Here is a 14525-nt window from a genome sequence, read left to right as displayed (position 1 = left end):
GTTAAAATGTCAGCATTTGTTATCCAGGGATAGTGCAACAACTGGAGGCCAAAGTAAGCTGTTAAGTAAGGAGGTTAAGTAAGCTGGCAAGGAGGCATTTATGTTAACTTTATGGTCTGGGATAGCAGCAAAAAGAGAGTAAAGCAATGAGGAATCTAAGACTGTTAGGAAATCAAAAAGAAATGAAGTATTATTTATCTAAGATCAATCAAAAACAAAAGTAGATTAATGATGTGGGAGAGTCTTCTGTTTGAGTTGATTTCATTGGTTAATAAAGAAACTGCCTTGGCCCATTTGATAGTCCAGCCCTTAGGTGGGTGGAGTAGACAGAACAGGATGCTGGGAGTGAGGCAGATGCCTCGGGCAATTGCCATGCCTCTCCTCTCTGGGCAGTTGCCATGATTCTCTGACCTGAGACAGTCACCATGAAGCCAGCCACCAGGTCAGACATGCTGAATCTTTCCCGGTAAGCACCACCTTGTGGTGCTACACAGATTACTAGATATGGGTTAAAGCAAGATATGTGAGAATTAGCTAATAAGAGGCTGAACCTAATGAGCCAGGCAGTGTTTAAATGAATACAGTTTGTGTATTGTTATTTTGGGGCATAAGCTAGCCAGGCAGCCGGGAGCCGGGTGGCAGGAGCACAGCCCACTGCTCCATCACTACAAATCGTCACTACAGATTAATGTGAAGATCTCTGGTGTGGTGATGAGGAATGTGAGGCAGAAGGCAGAAGACCAGCAGGAACACAAAGGCAGGGCAGTAAGGCAATGCATTTGGGGTGGAACTACAATAGGTGACAAGCTTGGTATATGGTCACACGCCAGTCACTTTAGAAAAGTGGAGAAATGAAGAACAAAATCTCCTTGGCTACACCAGGGGTGGACCAAGCACGTGGCTATGAGAGGTTCACCAAAGGATCATAGGGAGTGGAAACACAGTGATTTTGATTGGCATGTCAATGTTCTACTGAGATAATGATAGAAAACAATTGAAGGATGGAACATAGTGGGACACACTGAGATTCACATAAAGAGGCATGTTTGTCAGAAAAATGCTCGCATGCTTATCACTGTTCTTATCAAATGGTACAGGAGAAAAGGCCTCTGTCACAAGCAGTGTTCTCAGATAAGATGCTGATTTTGGGCACTGGTTCATAGCCTAGTGGTGAATTTAAATTATCTGGAAAGGTTTTAGTGAGAGGATGTCTTGAGTCTCACCCATTTAACTGAATGGACTGCCTGGGACCAGCCCCGCCCCCTCCATGCCTGTTTCCTTCTTGCTTGCTCTTTTTTCTTTTTTTTTTTTTTTTTTTTTTTTTGGTTTTCCCATTTTCATTGGGGGGCAACAGGGAAGGAGCCTCTTTCATCAGCAGGAGTATTCATAGGTTCTTCAGCCACTCCAGCCTTGGGCCCTGAGGTGATGGAGGATTCTCATTGGCTAATAAATAAACTGCCTTGGCCAGCCCTTAGGTGGGTAGAGTAGACAGAACAGGAAGAAGGAAGTGAGGTAGATGGCTCAGCCAGATGCCACGCCTCTCCTAAGTTAATAAATCGCCATGCCTCTGTTCTCTGAGCCAGACTGCTGTGCCTCTCCTCAGAGAGAGATGCGATGAAGCCAGCCATCAGGTCAGACATGCTGAATCTTTCCCGGTAAAAGACCACTCATGGTGTTACACAGATTATTCGATATGGGTTAGTCAAGATGTGAGTAAAAGGCTGAAACTAATGGGTCAGGCAGTGTTTAAAAGAATACAATTTGTGTGTTGTTATTTCGGGGCATATGCTAGCCGGCGGCCAGGAGCAGGGCGGGAACGCAGCCCGCAGCTCCTCACTACTGGGGGTGGCTGGGCATATAGGGCATGTTCCCATTATCTTGTACAGGAACTGGGTAGTTGTAGGGTGTTGCCTGGTTGATCACGGAAGCATACTTGGTGTAGGGGCTGATTATGGGCATAATTATAGCGAGGCCCCAGACTGATGTGGACATCACCAGTCTGGCTCCTTCGCCCAGGCATTCTTGAGAAAAGTGGTGATTCTCGCGGCCATCTTCGTCTTGGAGGCGACAAGGGTGCCGCTTGCTCTTTTTTTTTTTAAAAAAAAATCATAAAAATTTTCTTTATTAGAGGTTTGTAACATGGAAGAGATTTGTCAGATAAAATGTAGAGTTTCCAACACACTGAAATATAAGCCGAAAAGTCACCCAAAATACAGCACCCAGTAATAAAAACCACAACAGCAAATTCACACGGTCCCTGTAACAGCCATGATCTGATTTACCATGCTTTCAAGAGATGGCAAATATGGCCTGCTGGATACAGAGTGCTCTAGGGCTTTGAAGTCACTCATCTGACAGGGTTGTGGCATTGGTGGCTCAACTCAAGAAGTAAAGCAGGTCCCAGCACTTCAGTGTATTGAACATCCTTTAAATATCAAAGTGAGAAATAAGAAAACGAGATAATCATGCCATCAGAGAGATGGTAGGAAGCAAGGATAGCTGTGTAAGGCTCGCGGCTGAAAGGTGGCTCACCAGCTTCATTTCTTTGGCTTCTTGGGTAGTGGCTGCCAGTACAATAAGATGTGAGGTTCTGGTTCATGGATCATATAATGGACCCATCCCTGACTCTGCTGAACACCAAGATTTCTCCATTCAGATTCAGACATCAAATGGGCTTTAGGGACCAGCTTGGCTATGTCCTTGGGCAACATGACATGCCAGTACTCCAACTCCTCGTCATCATATTTGTCCCAATAGTAAATGTTTGTGCGACATGACCACTCTGCCCAAGGGCGCCCAGCCCCATGCCACTGGCCTGCAGACAACTCCTTGCTTGCTCTTCTTTTCAAAGGCTCCCAAGGGGATTCTACAATCATGGCTGTTCCTTGGGAAGATGACATCTCCTTTTGCCTGGTATTGCCTGCTTTCTTGATTAAGATGTTAACTACTATCCATCTAGTTTGATGTTAGCTGTTGGCTTGTTGTATCAGATTCAATGCAATCCCCATCAAAATCCCAGTACCATTCTTCATAGACCTTGAAATGCTGTGGGACAATGGTCTTATACCCTGTGAAGATCTGTCACTTATGGGTTAAGATAAGATAAAAGGACTCTCTGGTTGTGGCTGACAATGGGGGCTGACTGAGAAGCCATTGATAAAGGCACTGGGACTTGTTTTTACAGCATGTTCTGGCTTTTTGGGACCCTAGTCTACATGGATGCACAGCTCCCTAGGCCTGGATGTAGGGGGGAGGGCCTTGGACTTCCCACCCTCTCTCAAGCAGGGAGGGAGAAGGAGAAGGGGGTATGGGAGAGCGGGAGGGGATTGGGAGGAGGGAAGGAAGTGTAAATATTTGAATGGAAAAAAAGGAAAAAAAAGAAAAAAGAATAAGAAACCTGAGCTAATAGGCCAACCAGTTTATAATTAATGTAGTCCTCTGTGTGTTTCTTTGGGACTGAACAGCTGTGGAATCGGGCAGGACAGAAACCTCTGCCAACATAGAAAAAACAATACTCAATTTCATATGGAAAAACAAAAAACCCAGGATAGCCAAAACAATCCTGTACAATAAAGGGAGTTCCAGAGAGATCACAATCCCAACTTCAAATTCTACTACAGAGCTATAGTAATGAAACCAGCTTGGTACTGGTACAAAAACAGATAGGTGGACCAATGAAATATAATCAAAGACCCTTATATAAAGCCACATACCTACAAACACCTGATTTTTTTCCATACAATCGAAAAAAAGCCTCTTTAGCAAATGGTGCTGGCATAACTGGATGTCAGCATGTAGAAAAGCATCTAGGCAAGAACAGTTCTTTCCTCTTCCCAGAATTCTCCTATTCTGGTCATCCCACCTATACTTCCTGCCTGGCTACTGGCCAATAAGCATTTTATTAAAACAATACAAGTGACAAATCTTTACAGGGTATAAGACCATTGTCCCACAGTACTGTAGGGGAGTGGGGAGAGGAGATGGGGATCAGGGGATTAGGGAGAAGAACATGAGGGATCGGGAAGGTTGAGTTGGGTGACAGACAGAGAGGGAAAGCAAGGAAAGAGATATCTTGAAAGAGGGAGCCATGATGGGGTTAGGGAGAAACCAGGCACTAGGGAAATTCCCAGGAATCTACAAGGATGAACCAAGCTAAGAATCTAAGCAATAGTGGCGAGGGTACCTAAAATGCCCTTCTCCTGTAATCAGATTGATGACTACCTTAATTGTCATCATAGAACCTTTAACCAGTAACTGATGGAAGCAGATGCAGAGATTCACAGCTAAGCACTGGACCAAACTCCTGGAGTCTAGTCATAGAGAGGGAAGAGTGGTATTACAAGCAAAGGTGACATACCATGAAGGTAATACCCATAGACAGATGACCTGAGGTAGTGGGAGCTCAGGGACTCCTGACTGATGGCTAGGGAACCTGCATAAGACCAAACTAGGCCCTCTGAATGTGGGTGACAGTTGTGTTATTTGGGAAGTTTGTGGGGCCTAGCAGTGGAACCAGTATTAATCCCTAGTGCATGAACTCGCTTTTTGTAGCCTGTTCCATATGGAGGGATACCTTGCTCAACCTAGATACAGGGGAAAATAGTCTTGGCCTTGCCTCAAATGACGTGACAGACTTTGTTGACTGCCCATGGAGGTCTCACCTTTTCTGAGAAGTTGATGGGGGTGGGGTGAGAAGATGGGGGAAGTGGGAGGATGGGAGGGAGAAGGAACTGGGATTGGTATGTAAAATGAGATTGTTTAAAGAATAAAAAATAAAATATTTAAATAAAAAGGATGCTAACTGCTAAATAATCTTTTCTTCTCTATTCTCTTCACCCTACCCCTCCCTTTGTCTCCTATCCCCTCCTCTTATTGTTTTTTCCTTTAGACTAACAAACCCACATCTATTGAGCTCCAAATTTCATCAAATTATATGACGGTCTTTCTTAGTCTTTTGTTCTATGTATCAAATAATACAAAACATATAAATTGATATGTGGCTTAACGTCCAGAGATAGCTGTTGAAAAAACCGCATGAGGCCCAGATCCACTCTTATGTGCATCACAGAAACATAGGAGAGAAGACATATACCCTGAATGAGTCTTACTGTCTGCTGCATTCTTATCTACACACGAAGCCTTTTTTATATAGTTGAGTTTTCTATGATAATTGTTATGGGGAAAGGAGAGCTTCACTTTATTTTTTAAAACAAAGGTTTGATTGTTGATGTGATTTCCTTTTCATCAACTCTCTTTGAATAATTTTTTAAAATGTCCATGATTGAAAGATCACAAGTCATGGCAGAGATTGGGGACAAAATTCTTGTGAAAAGTTTTTATTTTTCAAGGGGGAAAACTTTTAAAGTCCTGAAAGAAGAAATGGGCTATAGAGAGGAATCCCTCTCCAAACATGATGAACTCCTGTGTGGAGGAGGATGAAGAGGAAAGAAAAGCAGGGAAGTGTTCTCATGTCTCTTGCTGTTCTACAAAGAAAAGAGGATTTGTCCGTATCCTCTCTACTGTGGAGAATGAAAACTGACTACGGAAGATAACTTCAGACCTACAGAGGAGTCCATTATACACACACACACACACACACACACACACACACACACACACACACATGCATGCATGCACGCACATTTACTTAGGTAATATATCCATCTATGGTCTTTGATGGAGTTGAAGAACAGATAGTTATTGTTATAGTTTTCCTTAGTTATGATAAATATAAAGTAGATATAAATGCTCTAACTGTAATTCTTGCTTGATACCTGTCTTGTTATATGTAATTTAACTATGTTAAACTTAAAACCTTCCTTTTTTATTTAAACAGACAAGGGGAAATGGTGTAGGAGGTCCTTCTGAATTTGTATTGCTTTTATTGGTTAATGAATAAAGAAGCTGTTTTGGCCTGTGATAGGGCAGAATAGAGCTAGGTGACAGGGTAGAATAGAGCTAGGTAGGGAAAACTAAACTGAATACTGAGAGAAAGAAGGTGAGTTGCAAGAAGGGAAAGACACGAGCTGCCAGCTTGAACCTTGCCAGTCGGCCAAGAGCCTCGTGGTAAAATACAAAATAACAGAAATGGGTTGATACTAGATGTAAGAGTTAGCTAGCAATATGCTTAAGTGATTGGCCAAGCAGTGATTTAAATAATATAATTTCTGTGTGATTATTTTGGGAGTCTGGGCAGCCAGGAAATGAACAAGCCGCTTCCAACAACAATATATGTATATCCTCATGTCACTTCCAGTTTGCTTTCTCTGCTGCTTGCTTGTGGTTGAATATTTCATCTTTTGGCTTCCTGACCTGGTTGCTTGCTGCCATGCCTCCCCAGTCATTATGAGCTCTCCTTAGGAACATTAAGCCAAAATAAACTAATTCATTTATAAAAAATTATTTTTTTTAAAATGTTATATATGATATAATAAAATAGGATCATATTTACTTTCTACTCCTTTCCCCTCCCTCTAACTCCTTTCATATTCTTCTAATAAGACTTCCCCAAATTTATGTCATTTTTTTGATATCTACTAAGTTCAGTTAGTGCCACTGAAATGTATATAGCTATGTAGCCATCCACTGGAGCATAGGAAACCTACCAATGGCTCTATCTTCAATAAAGGATGGTTCTCTTTCTCCCAGCAACTATTCACTGCCAATAGATCCTCAGTCTGGAATGGCATCTGGGGATCATCTTCTCATCTATGCTAGGATTCTGGCTGGCTTGATCTTGAGTGTATCTTGAACAGGTGACCAGGGATGCTTTGAGTTTATTATTGTGATTGTCATGTCATCTCCAGAAGACACTATTTTTTGTAAACAGCACTCATCCCCATCTTCCAGCTCTGACATTCTTTCTTGCCTCTTATTTCAAAATATTCTCTGAGTGTTGGTGATGGTGGGGTTATTAATAAAGATGTCCCATTTATGGCTTAGCACTCAGTCTCTTATTCTCAGCACTTGACTAGCTGGCTATCTCTTCATTGCACAAAGAGGCTTTTCTGACCAAAGCTGAGAGCAGCCCAGATCTTTTGGTGGTAGAAGCAGAGCTGAAATAAATTTTTGACTTAAGCTAATTTCAATTTAAGGTTGGTTTATCAGGCAATCAAGGAGTAGTTATATGATGGACATAAAACAAAATCTTAATGAATGAGCAGACAAGCAGCTTCAGGAGAGATATTTAGACTGCAATTAAAACTAGATGGAAATTTTAGAACTGAAAATTACAGTAGTTGATATAAAAATTGGAAAATGAAGATGAAAACATAAATGTTAAGTGAATTTTATAACAGAAGCAACAGAAATGACCTAATTTAAAAAAAATAGAAAAAAAGATTTAAAGAAAAATAAGCAGGCTCTCCAGGACCTTAGAGGAAATCCAAAGCTATCCAAGAAGGCAAAACTAAACCTGTAAAGGAGAATTCATGAGATTGGGCAGAAATAAATAAAGAAATGTGTCCTAAATGTAATGTAAGAATATTTTCTAGCCCTGATGAAAGCTAATAGTCCAATGGAGTAAAAAGCAGAGATAAAGAGGACCCTTCAACTTGAGAAACGTTAGTGACACACAGAAGAGTGGCAGGCATTACATATGATGCTCTACTAGTATTACTGTAGGATGGCCAGAACATAAGAGGGACAGCGCCACAATGCTGAAAGTAAACAGACAAACCTGTCACCTCAGAATGTGATTTCTCATAAAAAATTCCTCAAAAAATAAGAAATGATATTTTTAAATTAAAAATGGAAATTTTGTTGCCAGAACACCTGCACTAAAAGAAATAACAGGATGTTTTTCAAATCTTAGGAAAATTACACCATATGGAAATTTTGATCTATAAAGAGAAATGAGAAGCATTAGAATAGTACATGGTTAGATAAATATAAAAGGATATTATTATTTTTTTCTTGAAAAGTATAGGAATCCTCAAAGCTAAAATGGTAACACTATGCTATCAGGCTTACATGTACTGAGCTGTTATGTGTATGTAAGTGTGTGTATACATGCATATGAGATAGACTTATATATCATATTCATTTTTCTATTCATATATCAGAATATATTGCATGAAAATATTTTCAATTAAAAATAGAATCTAAACTAAAAAATGTCAGAAGACACAAAAGTCATCAGACACATGCATGCATCTAAAACAATGCATCAAAACAGATGTAGCAAAGCCTGTTAAGACTAAAGAGCACATCCTGAGTGAGATAATCCTTGGAGAAGGACAAACATGTTATGTACTCACTCATAACTGGATATTGGCTATAAAATAAAGGAGAACATGTTACAATCCAGAGACCCAGAGAGCCTAGGTAACAAGGAGGGTTTAAGTGGGGGAATGCCAAGCTCTCCATAAAAGGGGAAATAGAAGAGATTTTGTGAGTGGAATGTGGGCAGATGGGGATGGGAACATGAGCAATAAGGTATGTGGGGAAGATGGATGGGAAGACTACTGAAAAAGGGGAGTGGCATTTGGGAGTCAGGTAGAAACATGGTACAATGGAACCTCCCAGGAATCTACAAGGATAACCCCAGTTAAGACTAGCAAAAGAGGATACATAGCCTGAGTTGGCCATCTCCTGTGGCCAGGCAAGACTTCAAGTAGAGTGATTGGGACACCAACCCAACCATATAACCTTCAACCTACAGTTTGTGCTGCCTATGTGATGTGCTAGGGTAAGGGTGGTCTAGAGATTGAGGGAATGGCCAAACAATGACTGATCTAGCCTAAAACACAGGTCAGGAGAGTGAGCCTACCCCAACACTGCCTGGAGTACCAAGACCCATAGGCTGGATGACCCAGAGACCTAGGATAGAACCAAACATGATTATGTAAAAAAAGGGTTCAAGTAATGATGCCTAACAATATTCTGAAATACTCATAGGTTGATGCCTAGCTCACTTGTCATCAGAGAGGCTTCAACTAGCAACTGATGGAAACAGATGCAAGTCCACAGCCAAAAATTAAGAAGAGCTTGAGGAATCCTGCAGAGTCAGAGGAATCAAGACACCACAAGAAAACCCAAAAGAATCAAACTAATAGGGGCTCAAAGAGACTGGCCCAATAACCAGGGAACCTGCATGGAATTGACTTAGGCACTCTGCATATATGTAACAGTTTTGTAGCTTGGTCATCTTATGGGACTCCTAACAGTGGGAGCAGGGGGTGTCTCTGATATTTTTCTGGCTTTCAGGACCCTGATCCTCATACTCCTCAATTCAACCTTAATAAAAGGGGAGGCACTTAGTCTTACTGCAACTTGATGAGCCATGTTTTATTGATATCCATGGGATGACTGCCCTTTTCTGAATAGAAAAGGAGTGGACTGGTGGGTGGGGACAGATGGGGTTAAGGGGATAGGGACTGGGAGGAGAGGAGGGACAGGAAACTGGCCTGGGATAAAGATTAAATAAAAAATTAATAATAAAAGACTAAAGAATGGAGAAATTCGCACCATATTTTAGGATTTTACTCTTCCTTTGTTATCAGTTGCTAAGAAAAATGAGACAAGACTGTGGAAAACCAGAGCACAACAACTGATCTAATCCACATGGGCAGATCACTGCATTCAATAGCAAAATGGAGGTTGTCAAGAGACTTGACCCTAGAGGGGTTCCCAGGTTTCCAGGGAGACGCCCCCAGTTAGTTCCTTGGGCAGCTGAGGAGAGGGAGCCTGAAAAGGCCAGTTCCTATAGCCATACTGATGAATTTCTTTGCATATCACCATAGAACCTCCACCTGACGATAGATGAAGAAAATGACAGAGCCCCACATTGGAGCACCGGACTGAGCTCCCAAGGTCCTGATGAGGAGCAGAAGGAGGAGAGAACATGAGAAAGAAAGTCAGGACCGTGAGGGAACCTCCAGATGGCGACAGATGGGGAAGGTTGACTGAGCCCCCACATTGGAGCACTGGGACTGAGCTCCCAAGGTCCTGATGAGGAGCAGAAGGAGCGAGAACATGATGGGAGAAAGTTCAGGAAAGAGAGGGGTGCGTTTCACTATGGAGACGGTGGGGACCAGAACTAATGGGAGATCACCAACTCCAGTTGGAATGGGACTGATGGATCATGCGACCAAACCAGTCTCTCTGAATGTGGCCAACAGCGGGGGCTTGACTGAGAAGCAAGGACAATGGCTCTGGGCTCTGAGTCTTCTGCATGGACGGGCTCTGTGGGAGCCTTCTCAGCTTGGGTCGATCACCTTCCTGGACCCAGGGGGGAGTTGGGAGGACCCTGATCTTAGCATAGAGTGGGGAACCCTGATGGCTCCTTGGCCTTGAGAGGGAGGGAGGGGAGGTTGGGTGGAGGGAGGGGAGGAAGGGGGAGAGAGAGAAGGAGGGGAGGGGAAGGGGGAGAAGAGAGGAGGGAAGGAGATGGAAATTTTTTAAATATAAAAAAAAATAAACCATGAGGAAAAAAATGCACATGTAATATTGACCAATACATCCTATATTAGCTTACAGAATAAATTTCAAAACATTTCAAAAGAATTAAAGCTAAAATAATAATGTAATTAACCACAACAGAGTTAAACCAAAATAAAAGACAACATATCAGAAAAATCTGTCACAGTATTTTAGAAATTACTTAACACACTCCTAAATAATTCACAGGTTGAAAAAAAACACAAGAAAGAAGTTGGTATTAAAAAATAAAAATTCTTTGATCAAAATTGGAAAGATAAAGAACCATTAATAAGAAGGAAAAATAACTTCAATGACTATATTAGAAATAAGTTTTGAATCACTGATAAAATACTTTATTGTATTGAAGCTCACAAAAAGAAACACACCAGCTATAAAGTCAGGAAGGAGAAAATATGAATAGACAATAAGGGCCACTGAGAAAAACAGGACATGGCCATTGCAGATTAATAAAATCTGTATTTTTCCACCATCTCTATCACCTATTAAAACATGAATATTATATAGCCACAAATATTAGGAATTAGCAATTATAATCATTACAAAGTCTATAGACATAAAAGAACATCAAAGTGAACTCACAAACAACTTTAACACCAATATAGCAAATAAAATTGAATGAAAAATGCATATTTCTATTTGTTTTACAAGAAAAAGCAAACAGATTTATTAATGCATGCAGTACACATTGTACAGAACAACCCATAATGTGGGATGCCCTTCTGTATGCTGTGAATATGGTTTAATAAAGCAGCTGATTGGCCAAACAGCCAGGTAGAAAATATAGCTAGGTGGGAAATCCAAGCAGAGAGAGCAGAGGAGAGAAGACAGAGTTGGGGGAGAATGATGCCAGCAGCTGCTGGAGGAAACAAGATGTGAGGGTAGTCAAGCCAAAAAGCCCCACTGGTAAAATATTAAAATAGTAAATGGGTTAATTAAGACCTACGTCAGTAATAAGCCTAAACTATCAGCCAAATTTTTATATTTAATATAAGCCTCTGGTGTTTATTTGGTAGCTGGTAGGAGAGAGAGAAACCTCCATTTAAAAATAGCCACCAATTGGGACGCACGTACATTCATACAAAGCCTATAAAAGCTTAATAAAGGGCTTCTAGACCCACAGAAACAGGTGTCAAGTGTGGCATCCTGGTAGCCCAATTTTTCAGATAGGCTTTGTTTGCTGGCAGTGAGCAGATTGGCGCTCCTTTAAGAGAACAGCTTCCTGGTTCATGCTGGCAGCACGAACAGATTTTTTTTTTTTAAGAAATCCAAGTTTATTTAAAATGATCTGGCTATTAAAATATTAACTATAATAGTTAAAAGCACAAAGACTGGTTAGCTGGTCATTTGGATGTTTGTCACGTGGTGTCCTGTACTACTCCCCTTAAGTAGACTGGGATATGATCCAGCATTTCTATTGGTTTGTCACTGGTGGGTCAGCATGGATGTTCCCTTCTCATCTGTGTAAGCCAGAAGACTCTTCTGGCCTTGAGGACCAGGAGGGATGGATGGTGTGGTTTATCAGTCACCACCACTCATTCATCACCTGGGTTTTCCAGTCTCTGCCTCCTTTGGATGGATGTTTCCCAGCATGTTGTTTTTAGAATGGAATTTTCCCTTGGGTGGCATGCTTCCTTTCTAAAGGACTCTGTGCCTCTGAGTGAACAACCTGAGGTGCTGGTCAACTTGTCCTGGAGATGCCCACCTGGATGAAGACAGCTTCCTAGAATCCCCTCACTGGCTGCTTCCTGTTTTAATGTCTCCCTATCTTTTAAGAGGTCCTACTATGGAGCACTTGAGTGGGGTTGGTGGGCAGTGTGCTATAGGCTGCTTCCCGGAGTTGGGGCTTACAGCAAACTTCCCCGTCACTTAGGTAATATTGTATTCTTCTGGAGTCTCTGAGGAAGTTGAAGACTAAGTAGTTACAATTACAGTTTTCTTTAGTTATGATAAAGGATAAATTAAATATTAAACTTTAGACTAAAAAAGATAGGTTAGATGATAAACTATTTTCCTTAATTTTAGTAATAAGCCTAAGCCATCAGCCAAACTTTTATAATTAATAAATAAACTTCTGAATGTTTATTTGGTAACTGGTGGGCGCGGAGAGAAACCTCCATTTACAAACCCAACTGAAAATGAAACTCCAAATAGCTGCTTAGAGCCCCTGGGTTTAAACAGTATCTTCAACAGACAGCAATAGGATTTTAGAGATTACGACAATACTGACAGGAGGTTTGGCTTTGGATCCACCAGTGGGGAATTATGGAAGTGAATTTATGAGAATTAAACTAATGAAGCAAGACTTGTCAATTCTTCTCAGTGCCAGCAAGTCTGGACTGGTAAGAGACGTCTTTAGTGATTAAACTCCATCCTTTGTAGTTGGGAGTGGAGACACCTTCATACTTTTAGGCCTTGCTTTAGGAAATTAAGGGAGGACAGAGAGTTTTTTCTGACTCTGCTTATTAACTGTCTTCAAAGTGTTATGCTAAAAGGCATATATTTTATAATGATGCATTTTGGTTTCCTTCATACCATACACAAATATCACAAAACACTAAACACTACAGAGGAGCAAGACATAGGAATTCTTTTAGGATATATACACAATAACAAAAGAACAGCAAACTATTTCACATACTATTTCTACATTATTATAAACTGCAGCAGAAAAAAGTTTCCTCACATTGGCAAGAAGCACTGAGAAAATTGTTGGTCCCCATGTTCTCTTGAAACTTTTGGCTAGGCACTCAAGCAACTGGACACTTCCCTTCCCCTTGCTTCCATTTAGGCCTAGGGAAAACATAAATGGGCTCTTAGGAAGCTTAGGGCCAATACTAGAGGATATAAACTACAATTTATTATCATGAGCCTTTCTAATAACTAGAGCAAGGCAATATTTTATACAAGTTGGCTGGACTTCTGCAGCTTTTCATTCTATCTATGTTAGCGTGAAAATGCCTTCCTTTCTTCTAGAAAATTCCTCCTTCAGATGCTGGCTATTGGGACTCAGTACTTCCAGTTCCAGCTTTTTGCCCTTACTTCAGCAATCACTTTATCAGGGGTTCTTTTCTTGAATGAGGTGATTTTCCTTACAGACCTGACTTTGATATTCTAGAAACATCTTCCAACCATCTGTTATTCTTCCTTTAATTTCAAAACCAGCTTTTCTGAAAAGTGCTGTACTGGAGTCCTTGTAGGCATCTCTTAGCCACAGCACCACCGACTAGATCACCAATGAAACTGTTTCTGAAATTCTCTAAATTCATTTAGCTTTTTAGAAGACCTGCCAGCTTGTCTTTGCCATTGTGTAGCTGCTGCGTGGCCTGGTGCTGTCCCCATCTTTGTCAGATCTTTGTTCCATAGCCATGCTGACTTCTGAAACATGCATACTTCTTGAAAAAAATCTCAATTGTCAAAAACTAAGAAGAAATAGAAAAATATAGTCTCAGGCCTAGAAAAATGGAACTCAAAAGTCAAAGATAATTTTACAAGAGAACCTGCCAAAATAGCTTCACTGGTAATTTTTATCATGTGTAAGAAATAAGCATTAGCAATCTTATACTAACCCTTTCAGAAACAAAAGAAAATATAAAATATTGTGTGATTATATGACAAACGAATCTCATGGAGTGTTTAAAAAGGGTATTACTAAGATATAACCCACATGAAAATGGGACATAAGAATTCTCAACAAAATATTAGCAAACCAGATTCTAGAATATATACAGCATAGCCCATAATGACTAAGTGTGTTCTTCTGCAAAAACACAATGTTAGCTGGACATTTCTAAATAAATCCTGATGTAGACCACATGAAAGAATTAAGAGAACAATCACATAATTCTATCGCTAAATACACACAGAAAATTTGACAAAATGCTGATGGAAAATCAGCTAACATTAGCATGAGGTGAACATTCAATTTGCTAAAGGGCTTGTTGAGGTTTGTTACCCAAGGTCCATATGTCAGGACTTGTTTCTCCAGTTAGTGGTATTGAAAAAATTTCCCCAACATAGTATTTTTATTAATTATCTTGGAATTTCACATGATGCATCCTGATCACACTCACTTTCCAGCCCTC

At 40.7% G+C, this 14525-nt stretch overlaps 2 protein-coding genes and 1 pseudogene across 7 annotated transcripts in view; all 3 read right to left on the bottom strand.

Annotated features, from left to right (window-relative positions):
- The window catches only part of Kiaa1328 (KIAA1328 ortholog), a 284272-nt gene that overhangs the window by 42765 nt on the left and 226982 nt on the right, over window positions 1–14525 (bottom strand). The gene's annotated exons all lie outside the window — the stretch shown is intronic.
- Window positions 1385–2051, bottom strand: LOC119814157 (annotated as a pseudogene).
- LOC119814276 (cyclin-dependent kinases regulatory subunit 1-like) lies at window positions 2538–2900 on the bottom strand. The gene has a single exon (XM_038329822.1). The coding sequence runs from the start codon at window positions 2898–2900 to the stop codon at window positions 2538–2540; it is 363 nt and encodes a 120-aa protein (XP_038185750.1).

Source organism: Arvicola amphibius, chromosome 5 (genome assembly GCF_903992535.2).
Source record: "Arvicola amphibius chromosome 5, mArvAmp1.2, whole genome shotgun sequence".
Lineage (NCBI taxonomy): Eukaryota > Metazoa > Chordata > Mammalia > Rodentia > Cricetidae > Arvicola > Arvicola amphibius.
This window is presented reverse-complemented; position numbering and strand designations above follow the sequence as displayed.